Raw genomic sequence first — 26534 nt, forward strand, 5'->3', positions numbered from 1 at the left:
GGAGGCCCGGGGGAGAAATGCTCCAAACGCATGTCTTTGTAATGTGGGAGGAAACCAGAGCACCCAGAGGAAACCCACACAAATGCAGGGCGGACATGCAGACTTTGCACCAAAGAAAAGGAAAGCAGTGTCAACATGAGAGGGACATGCTGACTCGTTGACAGGAACATGCAAGTAATGTGGAAGGAAATAACCAAACCCCAGAAGCAACAAAGGTCAGTAAATTTATATCACAATAAACAGAAGGTGATTGTTGTGATAGTTTTATGCATATTTTTGAAAGAGTACTGTATGTAAACAGTATGATGTTTACCAAGGGCTCTAGGTACAGTTCCTGACCCCCTTACTCCATGAGAAAGCTGTAACTGCTGTTTCTAAATTCTCTGATACTAATTGTTTAAATTATGACAAGATTAAGCAATGTTTACTGGAATGTTTTAAGTTAATACCTTTAGCTTACATAAAAAAAATATGAGCATAGACGTAGGGCAGATGAAGGTGTATATGATTATATTGCTGAGAAAAGCACTTATTTTCATAGGTGGGGTAGTGGGTGTCTGGTCACCACTTTTGAAAGGCTGGCAGACCTTTTGGTGAGAGAACAAGCCCTTAGCACTTTGCCTGAGGACATGAGAATCTGGTTGGCAGATAAGGAGTGTAACTCTGTAGATGAGCTGGAGAGAAAAGGGGATCCCTACTTGGCAAGCAGGGCACCCCTGCACAAAAAGGGGATACCCAGTGCTGCACATGGATATAAGGGAACCCATGGTGGGCAGCCTAAACCAGCCCAACATAGTCCACCAGTAAAAGGAGAAGCCACTAGTTCAGGTACATGGCCAGGATCAGTGTTTAGATCTTTTAAATGTATCCAGAGGAGCCATGTAGCATATGAATGCCCACTGAAGCAAGGTGGGGAACAAAAGGTGAGGGAGCCAGCAAGTGGGAATAATAGGATGCCAGTTGTAAGTTCTCTGAAGGCAACAGGGGTACCAAACTATCACTAGAGTTTGTGTCCTACATTAGTGGATGGAAAACAGGTCTCTGCCAAGACAGACACAGCCTTTGACATAACCAATATGAAGCCTGCAGTGGTTCAAGAGGAGCAGCACTTGCTTGGGCAGTCCACTCCAGTCAGAGCTTTAGGAACAATCCCATTCCAAATACCTTAGGCCATGGATCACCTTTACTTGGAGGGGGGAAAAGGAAGCAAGCAAGTAGGTGTGTTTGAGGGGGTCTACTGCATTTGACTGAAAATACACTTCACTGAAAATGAAATCAGTGGGATCACTTCACTGAAAGCCCACTTCACTGAAAACTCACTTGACTGAAACTCATTTTGTTGAAAGTTATATATGGCCTTTTCCCCACTGTGGTGCAATCCTGGAGTTAGTATATATATATTAAGGGGGGTGGAGTGGGGGGGCACAGCCCCCCACATTGGGGGTGTGTGGGGGTGAAGCCCCCCACATATGCTGGTTATATGTTCTCTTTTGGAAACAGTTATTCATTGCACTTATAAGTATCAATCCCTATAGTTCAAAATGTTTATAATATGTGGGGGGCTGTGCCCTCCACACCCCCTTTAATACATATACTAACTCCAGGATTGCACTACAGTGGGGAAAAGGCCATATATAACTTTCAGCGAAATAAGTTTTAGTCAAATGAGTTTTCAGTGAAGTGGGCTTTCAGTGAACTGGTCGTAGTAATTTCATTTTCAGTGAAGTGTATTTTCAGTGAAATGCAGTAGACCCATTTGAGGATATCCCTGCAGATGTCTTGATAAGGAATGATTTTGATAATGCAGTACATTGTGTGCCTGTAGTTACATACAGTCAGGCTTGGAGACAGGCATGTGGGAGAACCAGACAGACCTCACACCTGAAGCCAGTGATGGTGATGTGACCATTTCAGGGAGGGAGATACCCTGTAACAGTGAGCCTTAAGGTGAGCCACAGCTGCTAATAGGTACTGATGTTCCCTTTGACAGGATAACTGCAAGGGCAGAAGTAAGTGGTAGTACTTTGGCTGACAGTTAGGGACCTCTGTCAGAAGATACCACACTTCCTGTAGAAGGGGAGCTGGGAAGGGTTGCAAAGGTAGAGTTGAGACAGGCTCAGCTCTTGGACCCTACATTACTAGACTTAAGGAATGTAGCTAAGGAGGCACCTGATTCTCAAGGAAAGGGGGCTCTGTATACTGTAACAAAGAGTTACTGCATAGAGAGTGGACCGCTAAGGGAGTGCTAGAGGGTGCGATAATATAGCAGTTGATAGTGCCCAGAGCCTACCATCTGGCACTTCTAGCCATAGCCCATGACATTCCTTTTGTAGGTCATATGGGCATAAAGCATAAGAGGAGATGCATTATCCAGAACTTTTATTAGCCTGGAGTTGCAAGGGATGTAATGGGGTACTGCAGAACCTGTGAGCAGTGTCAAAAAGTGAGCAAGGCAGGACACAAGATCAAAACCCCTTTGAAGCTTTTGCCTGTGATTGAGGAGCCATTCCAGAGCATAGCTATGGTTATCGTGGAGCCTCTGAGTACCCCAAGTTCCACAGGGAAGAAGTATATCCTAGTGGCAGTAGATTGTGCTGCTAGATACCCTGAGGCAGCGGCTCTGTTCTCCAGTGAGGCAAGAAGGTGGCAAATGCTTTGTTAGACAATTTCAGAAGGGTAAGGTTTCCTAAGAGAAATACTGACTGACAGCGGTGCCAATTTCATGTCAGACCTGCTGGCTTGTCTGTGGAAGCACTGTGATGTGAAGCACCTAAAGACCACCCCTTACCATCCCCAGACTAATGGTCTTGTAAAGAGGTTAAATTCTACAGTGAAGACCATGTTAAGGGCATCTGCAGACCAATTTAAGAGAGAGTGGGACAAATATTTGCCCCATCTGCTGTTTGCATACAGCGAGGTACTCCAGGAATCCACATTTTTTTCACCCTTTGAGTTGCTGTCTGGGCATAGGGTGAGGGGCCCTTGGATTTGATTTGTGATGAATGGGAGGGTGAGTGTGAAACCCACAAATAGTCTATTATGGCATATGTCCTAAACCTCAGGACAAGGCTTAGCGAGCTTATGGGCTTGGCTCGGGAGAACCTGGCAGGAGCCCAACAGCAGAAAAAGGTCTGGTATGACAGGAATGCTTGAGTCTGAGAGTATGCTGTGGGACAGCAGGTTATGATTCTCATTCCTGTCAGACACAATAAGCTACAGGCAGCATGGGAGGGACCCTACAAGATAGTAAGGAAGGTCAGTGATGTTAACTACATGGTAGAACTGCTAGGCAGGAGACTGGGGTACACATTGTACCATGTTAGCATGATGAAACCTTACCATGATAGGGAGGATCTTGTTCTCAGTATTTGCAGTTGGTGGCAGGAGGAGTCTGATGGGGATCTGGTGTCTGATCTCCTCAGTCAGTGGAAGGGGTAGCAATGTCCCAGCAGCTATCCTCTTCCCCAGGTTTGAAAAATCCAAGCAATGTTACAGGAGTCTGGGAACATCTTCACGGGAAAGCTTGCATGCACCTAGTACAGCACCATGAGGATACAGGACTCCACAGAGTCATCAAGCAGGTCCCTTGCAGGGTGCCTGAGTGAGTCAGACAGACTCTGAGGGAGGAGATACAGGACATTTTGGAACTGGGAGTAATCCCGGAGTGCAGCAGTCCATGGGCCTCCCAGTGCTGCTGGTACTAAAGAAGGATGACAGCACCAGGTGGTGTGTGGACTACAGAAAACTAAACAGTCACACAGAGTCAGAAGCTTACCCCATGCCTAGGACAGAAAATGCCTTAGAGCAGCTGGGTGAGGCTAAGTATCTGACTGCTACTGATCTGGCCAAGGGCTACTGGTAGGTGCCCTTGATTCCCACTGCTAGAGAAATGTCAGCCTTTGTGACTCCTTTCAGATTATATGAGTTCATGAAAATGCCCCTTGGGATGAAAAGTGCCAGATCCCAGCACAGTTTCAAAAGGTTGGTAGATTGTATCCTAGTAGGAGCAGGAGGTTATTTTCTTGCTTAACTGAATGATATTAGCATTTACAGCCATTCCTGGCATGAGCACCTTCAGCATGTTAGGGAGATCCTGGGCAGACTGCAAAGGGCAGGGTTGGCCATTAATCTCAGTAAGTGTCAGGTGGGAATGGCAGAGGTTTCCTACCTAGGATGCTGAGTTGAGAGTTGTAAGATCAGCTAGAACTGCCAAAGTGGAAGTTATTCAGGCATGACCTGTTCCTGTTACCAAAAAGCAAGTGAAGGTATTCTTGGGGAAAGCTGGGTACTATAGAAAGTTTGTTCCCAATTATAGTACAACAGCTGCTCCCCTCACAGACCTGACACAACAGATAAGGTGTGAACCCAAGCCTACGAGCAGGCATTCCAAAAGATAAAGGTGCTTTGGGAGGAACCCCTGTGCTATCCAGTCCAGATTACAGCAAATAATTTGTTGTGCAGGTGGATGCTTCAAACCATGGGGTAGAGGTTGTACTTAGCCAGGTTTCATGAGAGGAAGAAGAGCAGCCTGTTGTATACCTCAGCCATAGACTCCAACTCAGGGAGAAATGTTATGTAGCTGCAGAAAAAGAATGTCTAGCCATAGTATGGGCAATGCAAAAACTTCAGCCCTATCAATATGGAAGGAAATTTGCTGTAGTTACAGACCACAATCCTTTAACATGTCTACATCGATTCAGCCAGCAAAATGTTAAGTTACTAAGGTGGAGCCTAGGGTTGTAGGCACATGATATGATAGTGCAGCACCATACTGGGGTCAGCGATGCCAATGCAGAGGGGCTCTCAAGATAGGGCATGGGTTAATGTGTTCCCAGACAGGCTCATTTCTCTCAAACACCATTTCTCCAGGGTGACTTGAAAAACTAGCTAAGTCTTCAAAGGAGGAAGAGATGTGATGATGTGACATAGTACCAACTGTACTAGGAGGAGTATGGCAGTGCATGTGTAACATATGCCAGCACAGCTATCTGGAGTTTTGTAAAGAATTATATGTCTTTTGAATATCAAACTGATTTGTACAGATGCTTATTAAAATGTATTTGTAAAGCTGCTTGTGTTAAAAATGTATCAGCAGTGGGTCCTGCTGAACAGAAAATAAATATACATGTATGTCAGACTGTATTGTTGTACCTGATGAAATATATATATTTTAACAGAGAATACTGGAAGGGAAGGGGTTAAGCTCAGCCCAGCTATCCTTAAGAAAAATAAACTGAAATTAAATTACTTGATTTTGGCTATAAAGATTTTATCTCACAGGTCTGAATGCAGCCAGAGACACAATGTCTGTAAAAAGCCTGGGCTGGGATCCTACTCTACCCTTCTTAGTGGTGAACTAATTGCTACCCTGGGGTGCCAGATAATGGCTTGTTAGTTTCTGCAGGAAGGGTAGAAGTGTTGGAATTGTTGTACAGTTTCCAGATGCTGTTATAAACCTATGTGTGTATTATGACACATCAATGCCAGATCCAGGCACAATTTCAAGTGAGAGGGTAGTGTGGGAACCACAGAGTCAGGTGATCAGATGTGATGTCATTCTCTAGCCAGCACTGAAATTGTATTTGAATACTAGTCAGAGATGTGAGGTGAGCACTGTTTTTGGACCAGACAAGACACTTGTCGGCTTTCATCTTGCCTTGCTTTGGTAAGTAACTAGGGAACAGTAATTCTTCAGTCAGTTAAATAATATAGTGAGATTATCTAAATGTTGTTTTTCTGTATCTTTCTGAACCTTTCCATCTGTGGTGGTGTTATATTCCCTGTGATTGAAACTCTGTTTTTTATTGTAAATTGATATTCAGTATTTTCATTTTTTTTCAATTATTTTATTATTAAATATAGCTAAACCTTTCATTGTGGCTGGTCTTTTAGAAAATATTTAACTTTGAGAGTACTTGCATTTACTTAGTGGCACTGTGGCTCCATGTTCCTGAAAGTCTTGCTGCTTGGTTAAACACTACCATTTGTATAAATATTAAGTTTACTAAGTGTAATTGGGTATGCTGGTAAGAGGCTTAAAGTAGCTGACTTTGGGTGTTCTTGTAGCAAAAAATCTACCTTATACTCTGGGTTGCAGTGGCACAGCAAGTAAGCTGTGCCAGCCTTTCTGAGGTGTGTGTGTGTGTGTGTGTGTGTGTGTGTGTGTGTGTGTGTGTGTGTGTGTGTGTGTGTGTGTGTGTGTGTGTGTGTGTGTGTGTGTGTGTGTGTGTGTGTGTGTGTGTGTGTGTGTGTGTGTGTGTGTGTGTGTGTGTGAAAATCAAATCTCATAGAGAGTGTGTGACAGCTACCAACAAATGTAAAATAAAAATAAATACTTGAAACAGGGACATTGAGAGCACTGATTTCACAGAGAGTGTGGTGGAGGACTTGGCTTGAAACACCTGGCTAAGGACTCAGCTCTATAGTGGTCAGTGCGGAGTCTTATTTGAGGATTGGAGAGAAAACACTGCCCCAGGACTGGAGTGTGCATTCTCCGTATGCTTTAAGATAAATTGCACTTGGTGCAGAGAGCTGCATCTGAAAATACTGTGTGTGGCTATTTTCTCACAGTGAACTTTCCCATCAGTGTCAGTGGTGAGGATTGAGGCTCCTTGATCACTGGCCCAGAAGAGGGACGTCACAGTAACAATACATAAGTTCTTTCTTTAACTCAATAGTGCACTCTGTCATCTTTATGGGTCTTTTATGACCTGTCAGTTTTGGTGTTTTTTGTGGACTACTATTTCCTTCTACAATAGGGGTCCAAAACTCCGCCCTGAGCCTGGCCTAATCCCATTGTAGGAATGTTTCCATGTCTTGAGGATTCTACACTGTCACTTTTTCCAGTCCTGGCACCAGTGTGCTTACCAGGATTGGGCACTTTTTTATCCCGGGACCTATGCACCCAAATGTCTTTTTTAACCTACTTCTGTCCAAGACATATGACGGTAATTACCAAGACTTGAGGATGAATTCATTTCCAGCAATATCACTGCCCTTTGCTTGCTGATTTTATCATCTCTCCATTTGAACTGTTTATTCATTATAACTAGGCTGATGTTTAATATTAAACTCTGAATCATTTAATGCTCATACTAGTAGAAGGTAGAATAATGTCCCCTTATACTTTATACATAATCACATTTGATAAGCTTGCATCTTTCAAAATAGAATAGATGAGTGGATTGGTGAAAAAGTATTTTAGACTACCTCCTCCTGGAGAATGGCATTCCATCATCTCTTTTGAGTTCTTTAGTAATTTTTACATTGAAACACTAGAACTGATCAGCACACAGTGCTCAACTGTCCATATTTTCACCTCTTACTTTTGGTCTGTTCCTCATAAAATCTGTGGTCTTCTGACACAATCACTGAGGGTTGTGGTCACTTAATAATGACATACATTTGAGTTTCAGACTTCATATCTTTCAGAAAATGCACGTTAACATAAATCATTTTATTCTAGCAACTTTATAAGTTTATATATATATATATATATATATATATATATATATATATATATATATATATATATATATATATTTAAAATCTGTCCATATTTTGGAGCCTTTGTCACACTATTATATTAGACTTTCTCCAAATTTATTGTGCAAAGAAGTTGCTAGGTTTGGATAAGTCCAACTTCCAATTCATAGAAGCACTGTGAGCTTTAAGACAGATACAGAGGCTGATGTTACAGTAGTATTACATGCTATTTACAGTAACATCTCAAAAGCACTAGTAGTTTCCTAGTCATGCCTGAGTGCAAAAGGACACAATGATGACCTTTGGGTTTACGTGCCGGAAGGTCCATTGCACAAATAACCTGCTCAGCAGAACTGGGACATGTGAGTTGGATTTAACTGCCAAAATAAAAAAAAGTTATGTTGATGTGTTTAACAAAGTTGGTCTGTTTAACTATGAGCCAATAAAAGTAATTAAAATGAAACCCTGTCACAAATGTCTTGATCATACCCAGAAGAGTGCCATTTCCAATACTGTTCAAAGTAGAGGCAGAATGCAAGTGCTTTGTATGATTTTAAACTGTAACTGAACTGACTGAATGGTGTGCTCCGATGGTTCTAGCTGTTAAAAGAAGGCAGTGTAGAAATATGTGCTGGGTTTAAAAAGTGTACTAATGCAGTTATGAGACACCAGTTTATTCTTCTTATCACAGAGGATATCACAACTGAGTCGGCTGATTCCAGTCTATTCTTCACGTTAGATGCTTCAGGAGGTTTTTGAAAAATTCCCTTAAGGAAAGATATCCAAAAGCTTAAAACTTCTATTACCCCAAAAGGAAGGTTTTGTTTCAAAAGACTTCTATTTGATAAAACTTCAACATCAGAAACATGTCAACATGAGATGAACAATCTACTGAAATGGCATAAAGGTGTCGTTATCATAGATGATGTGCTGGTCTTTAGTCCTGATAAAGAAACATGTGATACAATATTGAAGGCAGTGTTCCAAACCACTAAAAGCCCAGGTTTGAAACTGAATAGAGACAAATGCTGTTTTGGGAAGTCTTCTTCTTCTTCTTCTTCTTTCGGCTTTTCCTGGTTAGGGGTCACCACAGCGGAACTCCGGTCCGCTAATGATTGGCAGTAGATTTTTTTTATGGGTGCCAAGGTGCCAGCTCGATGCCCACCCTTCAATGAAGGCACGCCCATTCTACATGTTCTGGGAAGTCTGTAATTCAATATTTCAGCTATAGTATAAATGCTAGAGGAATCAAACCAGAGTCAAGCCTTGTGAAAACAATACAAACCTATATAATGAGCTATATGAGGCCCTAGACAAAATAAACCTCTTGGGTAAGTTCATACCAGATCTGTCTACAGTGTTACATCCATTTACAGATTTACTAAAGATGTACCCTGTCCTTGAGGGAAAGTTGAAGCCCAGGTTCCATCAAAGTGAAACAAATACTAATGTCTGCTCCAATGATCATCTGCTAAAACATCACAAAACAGGCACCTGTAACTGCTGATGCCAGTAGCTATGAAGCAGATGTTGCTTTACTCCAGATGGACTGACAGGTTCTGACACCTGTTGTTTACTTTTCCAGAATGTTAATCAATACTGTACTATGATATTCAGAGATAGAGACGGACTGCCTTGTGAGTCAATGACACATTAGAAGTTCTCAAGATACCTATTGGGGCTACAGAGATTCCAGATTGAGAATGACCACAAACCAATGGATCCACTGATTAATTCTTACAGTTTAAACAAAGTGCCACTTAGATGTCAAAGGTTGCTTTTGAGGCTGAGACATTTCAATTCCAGAGCAATCCATGCACCTGAAAAGCAATTAATCAGGGCCTACATGTTGTCCGGAAACTCACTGTGTGATCACACACCATCTGATACCAAAGAAGACATTGATGACTACAGGCAGAGTATTATGGCAAACCAGCCAGTGACTACTAAAAGGTAGAAAAATCAAAACAAACTACCAAGGAGGTACAAACATTAATAAAATATGGAAGGTGTGGATGTCCTAACCTATGAAAATTGAAAAAGGATATGATGTTCAAATGCTACAACATTCAAACACAACAGTCCAAACTCAATGGTTTGCTACTGTAGCAAGAGAATATTGTTGTACCATCTTCACATGTTGCCAAAATGTATTTATTTATTTACTTTATTTATTTTACATTTGTTAACCGGGAAAGTCTGACTGGATACAGATCCATTTTCAGCGGAGGCCCGAGGAGAAAAGCTTCAGGCGTACATTACTACATTACTAATTACTAGTGTAATTACAGTGAAAATTATTACAGTAAATTATTACAAAAATTTAAATTTTTAAAAATATATGTAGACAGGAACAATTTCAAGTCACATACACACAGGGTATGTAGCTAGTTAGTATCTAAGAAAGAAAATAGAGAATTTATTTTTTACTTCTCATTCTTACTGTAGGAGACAGATTTTCAAAACTGTAAGCGGTTATTGGCTCACAGATATAGTCTTGTGATGAGGTTCACATTTACAGATTCTGTTTGTATAGGGGGGGCAGTCAGGGTTTGTTCCAGCAAATACACAAAGGACATCAAGATACCACCAAGTGTTGTGAAAATGCTAAGATGTGGGCAATGTGGCCCAACATCAACATGGACAAAACAAAACTTTTGCTAAAATGCCAGTTCTGTATCGTATACATGCCATCTCAGGGGTGCGAACATTTTCGGCCAACTCCTTTTTACTACAGGGTCACAGGGTCCTTGGCAGAAAAAAGCTGCTGACGTGTGAAAGTTGAAAGGAAAGAGCTGACTTGCAGCAATGAGTATTGCTTACAAGACACAGAGATACTGCATGTATCAGCCACAACTAGCCAACAAATCATTAGCAGGTTTAAGACCATGTTTGCCAGATATGTCATACCCAGTTAACCGACTCTTTGTAGCAACTTAGTTCCAGCAATTTGCTGGGGACTATGGCTTCACACATACTATGTCAGGTCCTCACTGTCCACAGTCGACTAGAGCTGCTGAAAGAGCAGTCCAAAGCAGTACAGACTGATAATAATACTGTTAAGACTGCCTGACCTCAAAGAGCTCTCATGTCTTACTAGACTGCTCCACACCAGATGACAACATTCAGTCCTGCAAGCCAATGGTTGAAAGATGAAGAAGAACTTGTATATCAATGAATCTATCATACAAAATCGTCAACGTGCAAAAGACATCATAAAAAGCATGTTTATGATAAACAATATTACACCTAAACTCTTAACTGTTCTCTAAGCAAACCGACCATTGTTTCTTAAGTGAGAGGGGGACAGAAAGTAGGAGACAGATGATATTGTGATACAAAAAAATGATGATGCAAGGTCCAACATGGTGCTAAATGAGGATGGTGCCATAATGAGACAGGTCCAACGTGGTGCTAAATGAGGATGGTGCTATAATGAGACAGGTCCAACGTGGTGCTAAATGAGGATGGTGCTATAATGAGACAGGTTATAATGAGACAGGTCCAATGTGGTACTAAATGAGGATGGTGCTATAATGAGACAGGTCCAACGTGGTGCTAAATGAGGATGGCGCTATAATGAGACAGGTCCAATGTGGTGCTAAATGAGGATGGCGCTATAATGAGACAGGTTATAATGAGACAGGTCCAACATGGCACTAAATGAGGATGGTGCTATAATGAGGAAGGTCCAAGTGGTGCTAAATGAGGATGGTGCTATAATGAGACATAACCAGAGAAATATCCAGGTCATTCCTGAACAGTCTCAACTTGAAATCTGTGTACCAGATAGATACACCCAGACATTCAAGCCAAGGATAATGAGGGTCTTAGCCAAAGTGTTCCATTTTCTCTGAATGCCATACCACAATCTGCTTTTCAAGATGAAGATGAAATTCCTGAATCTGAAATGTGTTACACAATACACATATATCTGAGATCTGAGTGTTGTTGATTCAAAGGGGGCTATTTCTGATTCCGCCCACTCTGTTCCAATAGCAGACACTGGATTTAGTTAAGCATGTTTAATCATTTGTCTTCTTTTTTCTACCAGTTCCAAGTAAGTCATAGCAACTTAGAATGGTTGTGAAGTTAAAATACCATTACATTATCGTGAAAGGAATTGAATCCAGTGGGTAGCTAAGTGACTAGTTTTCTTTTCTTGCATCAAGACATAAACTGCATTACTGTTCAGAAATCATTATGTAAACTATTCTAAAATATACTTGTACACCTTAAAAATACAGTACACTGAGCAAAACTTAGCAGTGTGTCACGATTTTAGGTGTGATGATAAAAAGTGTGTACAGCTTTTTCAATGTATGTATATGTGGATATGTAAAATAACTCTTATCTTTAAAAAGTGCCTATTCCCATAGTCCTTTGAGTCTAGTGTGCTAGTTGATGTACAGTTAGAGATGTAAGGTTCCACTGTTAAATGCCTTTCTGCTTTGCTGCCATCTTGTGAGTTATTAAAGATGTTTTACTTTGAATGTTGGTATCTGCTGACATAATGACTGGGTAACCAAAGAAGTGATGAAGCCAAGTACATTTCTGTATTGCAAAAAGTAATCTAAAATCACTAAGTATAAAATAAATTTAAAAAATATCTTGGAAATGACCAGAAAAATAAAAAGTAATTAAAATGGATAAAGAGAATATACCATAGTCATCTGGAAGACATGCCTGACATCTCACATGGCAGGGAGAAAGGAACTTAAAAAGGAATGAGTGACACTGACACATCATAAAAGTTGCATTCTATACCTTGAGTACCAAAAGACAGTAGATATGCCCCCATCTCATCCCTAAATTTACATTTATAAGGATTTAGTTTATTAGTGAGCCAGCCCAGTGGAACAGAGACAACTCATCTGCTTGTGCTGCTGGCAAACTGAGGTTGGGCACAGGCTTGGATCACTGGTAGAGTAGGCCATGGGAGATAGGATGATGCAGTCATCATCCAGCTCCCCTATCCTGGAGAGAGGGATTGATTACAGGATACCACTGCCTCCACAACCTCTACTGGTAACCAGGAGTCTTGTAGGCAGCTGGCTTAACAAAGGTAGTGGTAAAATGTCATGACATCATTGTGGTAGAATGTCATGACATCATTGCACATGCAACTTCCCTGAGCACAGGATTCCAGTCAGCACTGTGAACAAAAACATTCGGAGTGCTGGGGTCCATATCTCCCCAGTGGTTGTCTCACTCCACAGGCACTAAGACCAACTCCAAAAGCAGTCAGGAGGCCCATCCAGTGAAAGGGTTATGTCACAGACGTAAGATGGAAAGGAACACTGGGGTGTGCAGACATGGTAACAAAAGAAAAGATGGAGGCCTATGTGGGTTGGGCAGGGAGAAGCAATACAAAAAATAATGTAGTTTATATATGTAGACTATCATATTATACATATAATGCATTCCAGATTTAATGATAAGGTATTAAAATAGTTTTGTAAACTATATGTTTTAAATATACTCATTGAGACAACAATGTGAATATTGCAGTGGCTATACAACTCAGTAAATGTCATCCATAGGTTCATAGGTTCATAGGTAGGTACTAGGCTATTGGCCACCCAAGAAAATTATTTTCCTGTGCCACTGTCGAGCAGAGCCACAGAAGTGATCCCCAGGGTGAATTTCCTATCTCCCATCCAATCATCAAGATTTTTCTTGAAGAGTGCTAATGAGGAGCTTTGTTTGATATAGATAGGTAGTCTGTTCCAGAGTATGGGAAGTCTCTGGGACAGGAATCTATCCCTCCAGCATGTTCTGTTTATTGTGGTGATGAGGTTTAAGTCCCTAGAGCATGTAGTTCATAGGGATTGGGATGTCTAAGTGGACCATGTCTAAAAGCTCTGGGTTTGAAATAGCTTTGTGTGTTAGGCAGAGATCGCCTCTGAGTAGGCGATATGCAATGGAGTAAAGCTGCAGTTTTTTGAGACGGTCTGCATAGGGCATCTGTTTGAGGCCAGTAATCCTCTTTGTGAGGTATTTCTGTGGCCCTTCCAGTTGTTGTAAATGTCTTGTGAGGTACATACCAAAAGGGGCATTGTATTCTATAATGGGTCTAATGAGTGACGAGTAGAGGGGAACAATGACCTCTTTTTTCCTGGATGAGAAACCTTTTGTGATTAGGTGTGCCACATAGAAGGATTTCCTGACTACTGTGGTGATGTGATTATCAAAGGAGAGACTACTGTCCACCTGTGTCCCAAGGTCTTTTATCACACTTTCGGTGTTAAGTAGACTACCACCTATGTGGTAGTTCATGGGTACAGAGTTTTTACCAAAAGGGATGACAATGCACTTTTTGGCATTGAGCTTGAGGCCATGGCTTTGACACCAGGCATCTGTCTCAGGGAGACCCTTTTGTAGGATGTCCACATCTTTTGGAGTTTTGATTATGGCTCCTAGTTTGCAGTCATCTGCGAACTTTGTTAGCCAAAGACCTTCTGTGTTGGCCTGTACTTCAGAGAAGTAGATACCAAACAGGAGAGGACCCAGAACTGAACCCTGTGGTACTCCACTTGTCATTGGTCTGAAGTTGGATTTGGAGTCTGCTACTTTCACAGTGTGGGTTATGTCAGTGAGCCAGTTGGCAACCCATCTTGTGACATAGGGATTTATACCTAGTTTAGTGAGTTTATCTAAAATTCCAGAGTGGGGGATGGTGTTGAAAGCCTTGGCGAGATCTAGATAGGCTCTGTGAACCACCTTACCCTCATCTACAGCTTTGGTGACTGCTTCAAAGAAGTCTATCAGGTTTAGGAGACATGATCTGCCTTTTACAAACTCGAACTGGGTGGGGTCCTGAGTTTGGAGATTACCAATGTCATTATTTATAAGTTCCATGATGATACGCTCCATAGCCTTGCAGACCAGGTTCATTAGGCTAATGGGGCAGTAGTTTCCGGGGTCTGTGGTGGCTCCCCCTTTGTGGAGTGGGATAACTGTTGCTGTGCGCCATTCAGTGGGCACATAGCCTGAGGTGAGGCTATGATTGAACATGGTACTTAGGTGGGGTGCCAGTTCGTTCTGTAGTTCATGTAGAACACAGCCTGGGATGTCGTCAGGTCCCATGGATGCTATGTTCTTGGCTTTGGATAGTGTGTTTTTTACCTGTGCAGCCGTGATTACAGGAACTTTGCATTCTTCTGGTATAGAGATGGGCCCTTTAGGGGATGACAGAGGGGTAAAGTTAGCACTGAACCTATCTGCCAGGATGTTGGCAATATCAGTTGGTTCTGTATATTTAGTGCCATTGTGCTGTAATTCAGAGCAGATAGGTTCATAGGTTCATAGTTAGGTACTAGGCTATCAGCTCTAGGGTCAATACAAGCCTAGCCATAAAGATTCCCTGGCTTTTGCCACCCAAATTATTTTTCTGTGCCCCTGTCGAGCAGAGCCACAGAGGTGATCCCTGGGGTGACTTTACTATTTCCATTCAATCATCAATATTTTTCTTAAAGATGGCTAATGAGGTGCTCTGCTTGACATGAATGGGTTCCAGAGTATGGGGAGTCTCTGGTATGGGAACCTATCCCTCCAGCATGTTTTGTTTATTGTGGTGACAATGTTTAGGTACCTGGAGCATGTGGCTCAGAGGGACTGGGATTTCTTTAAGTGTAGCATGTCCAACAGCTCTGGGTTTGATATGGCTTTGTATGTTAGGCAGAGATCGCCTCTGAGTAGGTGATATGTGACGGAGTAGAGCTGGAGTTTTTTGAGATGGTCTGCATAGGGCATCAGTCTGAGGCCGGTGATCCTCTTTGTGAGGTATTTCTGTGGCCTTTCCAGTTGTTGTAAATGTCTTGTGAGGTACATACCAAAAGGGGCATTGTACTCTATAATAGGTCTAATGAGTGATGAGTAAAGAGGAACAATGACCTCCCTTTTTTTGGATGAGAAACCTTTTGTGATGAGGTGTGCCACATTGAAAGATTTCCTGACTACTGTGGCAATGTGGTTAACAAAGGAGAGACTACTGTCCACCTTTGTCCCTAGGTCTCTTATCACACTTTCAGTGTTAAGTGGATTACCACCTATGTGGTAGTTCATGGGCACAGGGTTTTTCCCAAAGGGGATGACTATGCATTTTCTGGTGTTGAGCTTGAGGCCATGGCTTTGAAACCAGGCATCTGTCTCAGTGAGACCTTTTTGTAGCATGTCCACATCATTTGGGGATTCAATAATAGCTCCCAGTTTGCAGTCGTCTGCGAACTTTGTTAGCCATAGATCCTTTGTGCTGGTCTGAATGTCAGAGAAGTAGATGCCAAACAGGAGTGGACCCAAGACTGAACCCTGTGGTACTCCACTTGTCACTGGTCTGGAGTCAGATTTGGAGTTGGCTACTTTCACGGTGTGGGTTCTGTCAGTGAGCCAGTTGGCAACCCATCTTATGATGGATCTACTTCATTAGATTGAACTTTTACAAGTTCGAACCTCATAAGGCTGAGACCATATGATCAAACTTGTAAAAGTTCGAACACTGAATAAAAAAGAAAACAAAACATAAAAAAACAAAATAGACATTTGTAGCAGGGGGGTTATGCCCCCCCTGAACCCCCCCACCCCCTACTTAAATATAACAACTCCGAGATCGCACTACATTGTGGAAAAGGGAAATCTTCCCATTCCGCACTGTACGTGGATCTCCATTCAGTCCGTTCAAACTTTTACAAGTTCGATCACATGGTTTTGGCCATATGAGCTTCAAACTTGTAAAAGTTCAACCTACTGAAGGGGATCCCTTGTGACATAGGGATTTATGCCCAATTTAGAGAGTTTATCTATGATTCTAGAGTGGGAGATGGTGTTGAATGGCTTGGTGAGTTCAAGATAGGCTGTGTGAACCACTTTACCCTCATCCATGGCTCTGGTGACTGCTTCAAAGAAGTCAATTAGGTTTAGGGGACATGATCTGCCTTTCATGAACCCAAGCTGGGTGGGGTCCAGAGTTTGAAGGTTACCTAAGTCTTTGTTTATAAGTTCCAAGATGATGTGTTTCATGGCCTTGCAGATCAGGCTTGTCAAGCTAATGGGGCTGTAGTTCCCAGTGTCAGTGGTGGATCCCCCCTTGTGGAATAGGATAACCCCAGCTGTGCACCATTCAGTAAGCACAAAGCCTGAAGTGAGGCTATGATTGAACATGGTACTTAGGTGGGGTGCCAGTTTGTTTTGTACTTCATGCAGAACACAGCCCGGGATGTTGTCTGGTCCCATGGATTCTGTATTCTTGGCTTTGGAGAGTGGGGCTTTTACCTGCGCGGCCATGATTACTGGGGCTTGGTATTCTTCTGGTATTGATATGGGCCCTTTAGGGGGTGAGAGGAGGTTAAGTTATCTGCCAGGATGTTGGCAATATCATTTGGGTCTGTATATTTAGTTTCAAACTTTTGAAAGTCAAAGAACAAACCACAATCCAAAAATCGGCCTCGGTTGCAACAAGATGAAGAAAGATAAAAAATTTCAAATAAGCAACTAAGAAGTGCTTATAGAAAGAACTTTAATTTAACAAATAAAAATAAATCAGATACATCCAGTGAATCAAGCACTTTCGTCTCCAACCATTTGGAGACTTTTATCAAGACAGGAATGAAGCACTTTCGTCTCCAACCATTTGGAGACTTTATCAAGACAGTGAATCAAGCACTCTCATCTCCAACCATTTAGATAAAGTCTCCAAATGGTTGGATACAAAAGTGCTTGATTCACTGGATGTATCTGATTTATTTTTATTTTTATTTCTTAAATTAAGGTTCTTTCTGTAAGCACTTCTTAGTTGCTTATTTGAAATTTTTTCTTTCTTCATTTTGTTGCAACCGAGGCCGATTTTTGGATTGTGGTCTGTATATTTAGTGCCATTTTACTGTAAGAGCAGATCTGAGTGTTGCCATTGAGATTCTTGACATAACTATAGAATGCTTTGTGGTTGTCTTTAGAATCAGTGGTGATTTTGTTTTTGTAACTAGCTTTGGAAGATTTTATGAGGGATCTCTGCTTCTTACTGAGGCTGGCAAGGGAGTTTTTCCAATATTGGGATTTTACTCTTTTTTGCAACAGTTTCTTCCTTTTGTTGTAGAGTTTGTTTATGGCAGGGGACCACCAGATTGGCTTCCTTTTTTTGGAGCAGCTTGGTTCTGTTAGGGATAGTGTGATCCATGCACTCTTGCAAGTGCTTATAAAGTGCATTTGTGTAGGATTCAGCAGTCGTACTTCTATTGTCCATCTGCATGGGTGTCATGAAGTTTGCCACTTCTGTCTTAAGAAGCGTGAACTTGGCTTTAGAGAAATTTTTTATGGTGGTTACCTTAATGGGGGGGTAGGGGTGGGATGTGGATATCTAGGGTGATTAGCTTATGGTCGTATCTGACCAATGAGCAGCTGACCTCTGGTGTGGAGAATCAGTCACCCATGTTGGTAATGACCAGGTCTAGGATATTTATGCCCCTGGTGGGGGTATGGATAAGTTGATCCAATGTGCTGGAATTTATGAATTCCAAAAATCGTCGAGCAAATGTGTTGGTACATGAGTAGTTTTCCCAGTTAATGGTGGGGTAGTTGAAGTCACCCAGTATTAGGGTATTTGGTTGTACCTTAATACTTTCCAGTATGTTGAGAAAAGTGGAGTGGGAATCATGGGGCATGGTGGGGGATCTGTAGCAAGCTGCAATATGGATTGCAGTCTTGCCTAGTGTTAGTTACTCCTGGAGAATCTTGGATGCATGCATTATGTTGGGCAACTAGCCTGGAGGTGTGGATATCCTTGGTGACTATGGACACACCTCCACTTTTAGTGTTTCGGTCCAGGTTAGGTGGCCAAAAGGTGTGGTATGAATTGTAGCCTGGTATTACAGGGGTGGTCTCTGGAGCCTTGAACCAGGTCACTGTCACTACACAGATGTCAATGTTCTACATTTTAAGGAGTGCCTCGAGTGAGTGCATTTTGAGGTTTAGACTTCTAGCATTGAATAGCCTTATCCTCAAATTTTGCTTGCTTGTACCTGTTATGGTGGTAATTTTGTCATTTGAACCTTTCCTAAAAATGGCACTATAGGGGTGGTACGAGCATTAGCCAATATCCAGAATCCCAGGGGTGACAAGTGCAGGCTATCTCTGGCAAAGCATCATGGTCTGTCAATCATGTCATCCCAGGCAGACAGATACTGGATCCCCTTAGAATGACACCAGAAGGTTAGCTAATTGTTGAAGTCAATCATTTTGTCCTTGTACTGTGGTATCATTCTGGGCGATGTCAGAATGCTACTCAGGGCTAGGGTCATACCTGCCTGGGCTACAAGATCTGAGAGCTCCTCCATGTCTCTTTTCATGTAATCCAGGGAGGTACATATTACATCATTCTCCAACATGGGCAATGACAGAGTCATATTTGTACTTGCTGTGGAGTGACCTGAGTGCATGCATTATGTGGCAGATCCTGGCACTCGACAGGCAGCTGATCATAATTTTCTCTTTGTTTAGCCTGGTGAGTGGAACATCAGTGTGCCTGACTATTGAGTCGCCTCTGACTAGTGTGTTGGGTACGTTGTTTTGCCTTAGGGGCTGAGGTTGAGTGACACACTGTTTTTTTGAGCTATGTGTCACTTGGGTTGTGTTGTGGGGTGGTAGTTGATTGTGTTTCAGCTTCAGAGGTCTCTGTTGCTTGGACAGATTTTTATTAAGAGCCTCTGTGAATGTAGGTGTGTGTTTTGTGTTACTATGTGTGGTTTTGTTGGTGTAGGTTTCAAAGGACTATGTGTTGTGTGTGGTGTGGTGCGGGTGTTTACCTTCACCTTCTGACTGACTAGTCCAGTCTTGGCTGGAGAGAGCTTGGCATCCAGCTTGGCTATATAAGTGCATCTCTCACAGGTTGCAGTGTTGGGTGGTAGGAAGAGAGGGTTTTCTGTGTACATGAAGCAATTGCCACATTGCCCCAAGATGCCCATATTCACCAGGTGGACAGGAGAAAACACTGGGAGCTGACCCTTAGACATGCCTGGATAGGTGCTTATTTAAGTACTAAAATTGTTTTCCTCTTTACTTAGTAAGGAAAGTCGAGTGCTGTAGCAATTTATAGAATATCTAGTGCTTACAAAGAGTTCTAAGCAAGTGCTGAGCTCAAAGAATCTGGTTTGAGTGCTAAAACTGGAAAACAGACCTAATTCTAAGAGAAAGTTTGAAGAGCAGACTTTCTGGCACCAGTAATAGTTTAACCCTAGCTAAGCGGTGCTGCGAGATGTACAATCCCGCGTAAACACAGGTCTTTAAGCCAGAAAGTTGAAAGTGATAGAAAGCAGCCCCAAATGGCCAATGAGGTACAATACCTGAGCTGGAAGCCACTCCTCTAGTGACAGATAGGCAGCTCAATGCTTACCACTCCCACTGGTAAGCAGAAATACTTCCCTCTACCACATGAAGGTCTGGACAACTCAGAAACACAAAAATAAAGTCCTGAAACCAGCAAATCTGGGATCGGGACTATTCTAGTATAGAAAAGGGCAGGAAATGAGCAAACAGATAGTAATTTTTTTGTTTTTTTTGTTTTTTAAGGTTAAATTAAGCAGAAAAAAATAAACAGTAAATAAGCACAGAAAATTTTATTTTATTTTATTTATTTTACATTTGTTAACTGGGATAGTCCGAATGGATATATGTCCATTTTCAGCGGAGGCCCGGGGAGAAAAGCTCCCAACAGTAAAAAACATCATTACATATCTCAAAAACATCATTAAATATCACATATCTCTAACAGCATGATTGAATATTTGGTGAAGAACATTTAGACATTGATAGTATATTTACAGAAGAACATCAAGACAATCCATACACATAGCATCTGTATATAATCTAGAGAAGGGATTAGCCAGGCTTGATACAGTAGCAAGTCCATTTTGACCCCAGGTGTAGTTTGAGTTTAGCTTTGAATTAGACCTAGAGAAGAGAGTGAGGTAATCTCAGGAGGTAGTAGGTTCCATTTTCTACCTACAGAGTTAGTAAAGAGAGAGTCGCCGGCTAAGTTATTAGTTTTACATGTCTGGATAAGGAGTCTACTGGAAGAGTGAAGTGGTCTAGGGTTGTTATACAGGGTGACTAGATTTTTGAGTGCAGAGGTGTTTTCAGGGTTGTATAAAATTTTGTGGATCATAACTAGTTGGTTATTTAGTATTAGACTAGGTAGTTGGAGCCATCGAAGCTGAATTAGATTGATGCAATGATGTGTCCTGAAAGGCAATCCAGTAGCAAACCTGGCGATGTGATTATAACAGATAGTGATTTTGTTCAGGACAGTCTTACTAGTATTATGGAGAAGAGGGGATGCATACAGGAGAGTAGAGAGAAGATAAGATCGAGCAATGGCAACTTTGGCTGGGGGAGTCAGAAAGCTTTTTATTCTATACAATGAACCTAGTTTTTTATTGATGGTTTTGATCAATTGATTGACATGTAGGTCAAATTTTAAATTATTGTCGATAGTGACACCTAGTAGTTTTGTAGAATGGTCTGGTGAGATTATTGTGCCATCCTTTGCTTTGATTGTAAAGTTAATGGCGCTAGACCTTTGTGTTGGTAGGAATAGCAGCATTTTAGTCTTTTTAGGATTTAGTATCAGGCGACGATTGGTAAGCCAGTTTTCTTTTCTAGAAAAGGCTATAACATGCAGTTTAAACTTTGAATTTAAGCAGAAACCAAGTGCACAAACAGTAAAACAATTTAAAAATACTGTAGAAACTTTAGCAAGACTACTTTAAAACAGCTTTTAGAAGTGCAGTTAGCAAAAACAGTCAAAAAAGGTACTTATAATCAGCAAAAAGTCTCTCTTCCTTTCTGGTGCTATAGTAGTCTGCAGGACGCCTAAACAGGATCCATTGAGACGTTCCTCTAAAGGAGTATGGTGCTTTTGGTTACCCAGACTGCCTTCAATTTGCATGTAAATTACTTACAATTCCTAACTTGACTATCATTTTGTGGATGCAGCCATAAGGAAAAATTGAGTTAACAGTGAAACTAAATTTTAAAAATACATGTCATTTTTTAAACCACTTGCAGCTATAACAAGGGTGCAGCAATGCACTTTAAAAGGGATGTCTCACTTTCTATACCTCATAGGAGATGTGTGGAAAATAGAAGTGAAACCATCAAAGACATTTTCACTCAGGCTGCAGGTCCACACTCAATGTTTCTGTGTATTACTTTGCTTGAAAACTGATTTAATGTTGTTTTTCAGTCCTATGACCCACTAAGTAATGCATAAATGCATATAAGCCTGGTACAGACATACTCTGTTTCTATAACCCAGTCAGCAGTTAGGTACATAGATGTCAGCTGAGGAATAAGAAATTTGTCAACTGCCTTATATATTTTTCTACTCCACAATTCTCACAGAGCGAGGATAGACTGACCATGGCAGTAAGTGGTAACGTAAATAGTTACAGAACATGGGATTTGATTTTCTGGTGAAGAGGAAGAGTTCCTTAGTTACTTGTATGGCAACTTCAGAGCAGGAATAATAAAGTCAGCAGCTACAGTGAATGCAGGCCACGCGTGAGAGGAAGAGTGCAAAACATAAACATTTGTATCACTTCTTTTTTTGTGTCAGTACAAGAAAATCATCTTTTACCATTAATTTATTTCTTAATTTTGTTCAGCAGTATATCATTCAAACAATTATATATAACATAGCATGTCAAGAATTAAAGATTTGTGCATCAGTTCCGTAGTGCCTTTGCATGATAAAGGTCCACCTGACACCAAATGTTTCACATTAAATTTCTTCCGTGGTTCGGCGGCAGTTTGATCCCCATGTCTATTAAACTGCAGAAAGGGTACTATACACTAACTACTAAGTTCACCCTAATTTGACTTCAACCTAGAGTGGCAACAGATGCTTGCAGACGCGTACATTCTCACATGAGGTGATCAGTGGAGGACAGTCCCACCACCCCCTAATTTTGCTTACTTGGAAATGCCTCTAGGCTTCCTAATGTCAATGCCTCAGATGTGAGTCCTCTTTCCCTTTGCCTAGAAAGGCAGAATACATGGCCCAGCCTCTCTCCCGTTTCTCCTTTTGTTACCTTCCAGAACTTGGCCTGCCAGATGCATCTGAATTACCATCAGTGAGAGCCCATCCCTTTCATGAAACACTTTTTTGTCACTGCCCAGACAAGTGTAGGAACATCAAAACAAGAAGGCTGCAAGCATTCTGGTGATGCTTCAGTAAACTAAGGTTGCGTGGTCATGTTCTGACTGCATGCTGGACTTGTAGATGAGATTTATTTTTCCCACCTTCTCCATTTTTTTCTGATTTTTTTATAACTTTGGAGTAGATACATTTAAAGATCAGGGAGACTTAATTGTTTTTAGTTTAGATCCTCAGCAATGCCACTGTGTTGAGACTGTAACTTCACAAGGCTTTAGACCTTTTTGTTCAGAGTAATTACTTGCTGACCACACAGCATACAGTCAATTACAAAAAAAAAATCACTTTCCCATCTACCATTGGGGTGGCAGAAAATTCTAATATGCATTGCTTAGTGTAAGGAACAGTTATTATTTTACTGAAGTATATAAGGTGAAACAATCTAAAAACCTGAAATGCATGACCAATTGGTGTATATTACAAGCTGATCTGGATACCGAGAAATACATTCCTTTTACATCATCTCAAAACTGCATTTCAAACAAAGTATAAGAGAAAACAATTACTTCATTATCAGACTCGGTCCGAAATACACTCTCTTTTAAATTTTTCACATTATTTCACAAATGAGTTCCAAATGTACATGAAGCCATAAAATGGCAAACTACGTGTAGAACCATAAGAAAAAAATGCAATAAGTCCAGTCAATGCGTAACTAAACCTGACATGCATCTGTGAGAGATGTACCTCACATATGTAAATGAAGAGACATGTGGCACAGATTCACCATTAGAAATGTGGCAAAGATTCACCATTAGAAACGTGGCACAGACTCGCCATTATATCCACCAAGCTGTAATGGTGATAAATGACTAATTCTGGTATAGTAGTGACCATTGATTTGTATGAAGCATTAATAAAATTTAGAGTGTGTTAGTGGGGGGACGTAAGTAACAACTGACAAACCTGTGAACCAGAAGGATCTCTTCATCAGTTGCTTCTCTTACTGGCACGGGTACACATCTCTCCAGTAACCCATAATGTTTCAGTCGATCATGAGATAATGTCAACCTTTCTGGCACTTCAAAGGAACAGATAGGGCTGAAAAAGAATTTTAGAAAAACTTAACACTGCAGAAACAACATAAGCTAGACAAATAAATAAGGAATATCTAACCCAGCCTGGTCCATTAATGCCCTTAACCTACTGGATAAAGTATTCAGCATTCTTCCATAGTCCTAACAATTATTAAACCCACTGGGCACTTTGCAAGGACCACCCTAGTGATGCCTTTAGTTGTCTGTTTTTACCTGTTAATTTTTAAATTGATAATTCCAAAACCACTTTATACACAAGCTATTGAAAATGTCACCTTAAAACTTACATGATGAATAACACAGCTGCATCGATACTTCACCTCTCTCTCTAGAACACCTAGAAATATTAAATATTGTTCATATTTATTAGCTTTATATTGTCACAGCTGTCATATTTCCCTAAATATACCAGCAACAAAGTGACACAGACAGAATTATTTAGCTTCATATGAACTCGCACAACAGCTGTAGCAACAAAGTGCTGCTGTTGGTAATATATGTGCAGCTCAGCTGGCAACTGCGATATTGTAAATTGTTAACAAAATACAAAAATCAATATTTACTGTGACATTAAATCCAGTTTAAAAGTTAGCATCTAATGAATGTGGCCACCATAAAGATTAGTATGGGCTAAATAGTTTTCCTTTTACACTTCTTTAAAACACTTTTGGGAGATATGAACATTTGTCCGAAATGTGAGGGCATAACTTGATCTTATGACAAAGTTCAAGATGGAATGACTGGAAATAAAAATATAAAGTTCAGATCAGAGTTCTTACCGTTTGTAAAATTAATTGATATTTTTTACTTCATTAGCTTCTCAACGTGGCTTAATAGTATACCTACCGTGCTTTCTGAAATGCACAATACACAATATTGATTCACATAAACTAGCAACCATTCAGCCTTTAACTGTAAGATATTTCTTACTTTTGTAAAACTCTGTTACGACCCTTCTAGCTTTCAATATGGTTATATAGATTTAAAGTGACCTGCCAAGTAGATGAAACTGGGAGCTGTTTTCAGTGAGTGGAAAGAGGTACCGTTTTCCCCATGGTTCACATGGGGGTACTATGGTACCTGTGATGTTTGGAGGTGAGGTGGTACTTCTCCTTAGGTGGTAACAATGATGCCTTGGAGTTGATTTTATGAAATAGGATGGTTTCTGAGTCCACAGACCTCCACAAAGATGAACATAAGAATTTGCCTTCCTTTGGCATATCAGCACTCAAGCACTATAGATCAACATTGGCAATTTTTAATTAGATAAGCTGGTCAAAAATTCCTTTCACCTTTTCCATATATAAACTATTTAACTATTTTAATTCCCAAAAGGTACTTAAATATGTAAATGTATCTGTTACCTACCCATTCCGCCTCTTCTTTACTTAAGAGTAATCCATTGTGAATACACAACAAAAATCAATACTACAATAATAATTTATACTTGTGATATAATCATCCTTGAAAAAACACTTTATCAGCTTAAATTTATTTAATTTATTATATTATTATTATTATTATTATTTATACCTACCTATTCACAGGAAAAATAGATCTTTATTTAGATTTGTTTCTAATGTTCTCCACTCAGACTTCAGTCACTGCAAGGGAATACTTTAGGATTTTGGGTCTCATGGCATCTATGATTCTCAGGATACCCTTGACAAGATTCTACATGAGAAAAATACAGTGTTATTTGAAATGTCTTTGGTTCCATCAACACCCTTTGTCTTTTCTAATCCCATTGCTAGGGTTTTTCAGAAGAGAAATCTTTGGTGCAGACAACAGATATCCTTAAATCCAGATCTCCCCTTCTCCCTCCCTGCTCCAAAGCAACCAGTCACAACCGATGCTTCAGACTTTGCTTAGGGAGCAGTTTCAGAAGGGATAAAAGTGCAGAGGTGTGGGACACCGAGAGCAGATGTAAGCACATAAATCTCTAAAATATTCTTGCCCTGGTCAAGACACTCAATTCTCTGAACCATCTTTGGCCCCCAGGACATCTTCAAAGTGGTTTCAAACAAAACCACAGTCAAGTGGTACATCAACAAGCAAGGAGGAATTAGGTTGTACCCCCTCTGCAGACTAGCCATGTTAGCTTGGAATACAGCTTCACAGCACAGTCTCACTTTACATGCATCCTACATTCCATCAGAGGAAAACTGTGTGGGAGATAAGCTGAGCAGAACCAGGGCAGACCCCTTACAAAAGAAACTAGATTGGGGGTCTTCCAAGATTTGATCCTCAGGTAGACTTTTTGCCTCCTCTTTGAACTGACAAGATTCTATTCCAGGACTTTATGCAAGAAGGCATGGAAGACAAATGCCTTTTCTTTGCTTTGGACAGAAGTGTTCCTGTATGCATTTCCACTCTTTCCAATAATATTCAGGGTACCTATGAAGATTCATAAGGAATCCCTCAATATCATTGTGGTGGCTCCCTTCTGGCCTAGACAACTGTGGTTCTTCCTTCTTTCAAAAATGGACAGGGGTAAATACCACAAGCTTCCTCGCAGACTGGATTTACTCACACAAGAACAGAGGTGTTTGATGCATTCCAGCATCAATCATTTTCAATTGACTGCCTGGATGATAAGGTCTTAATTAACAACCAACTAACACAATTAGAAACAAGGAGTCTACATCTGCAAAGCAGGACTAGTATCTTCAAATAAAATTCTAGGTGAAATCCATTGAAATCAACATCAAATTCTTCAAAACCAAAAAAACCTGAAAGAGCACAAAGGTAAAAATATGACTAAAAGAACAAAGAGCAAAAAATCTTCAGGGATCATGGTTAGAGGT

General features: G+C 40.8%; 1 protein-coding gene across 1 annotated transcript in view; it reads right to left on the reverse strand.

The window, feature by feature from the left end:
- The window catches only part of LOC122815930 (polyamine deacetylase HDAC10-like), a 752749-nt gene that overhangs the window by 514221 nt on the left and 211994 nt on the right, over positions 1-26534 (reverse strand). The window contains exon 3 of the mRNA XM_044088797.1: positions 23597-23731. Coding sequence (XP_043944732.1) covers positions 23597-23731 — 135 coding nt within the window. The remainder of the gene's footprint in view (positions 1-23596; positions 23732-26534) is intronic.

This window comes from Protopterus annectens, chromosome 11.part0 (assembly GCF_019279795.1).
Source record: "Protopterus annectens isolate FY-2018-M chromosome 11.part0, PAN1.0, whole genome shotgun sequence".
NCBI lineage: Eukaryota > Metazoa > Chordata > Ceratodontiformes > Protopteridae > Protopterus > Protopterus annectens.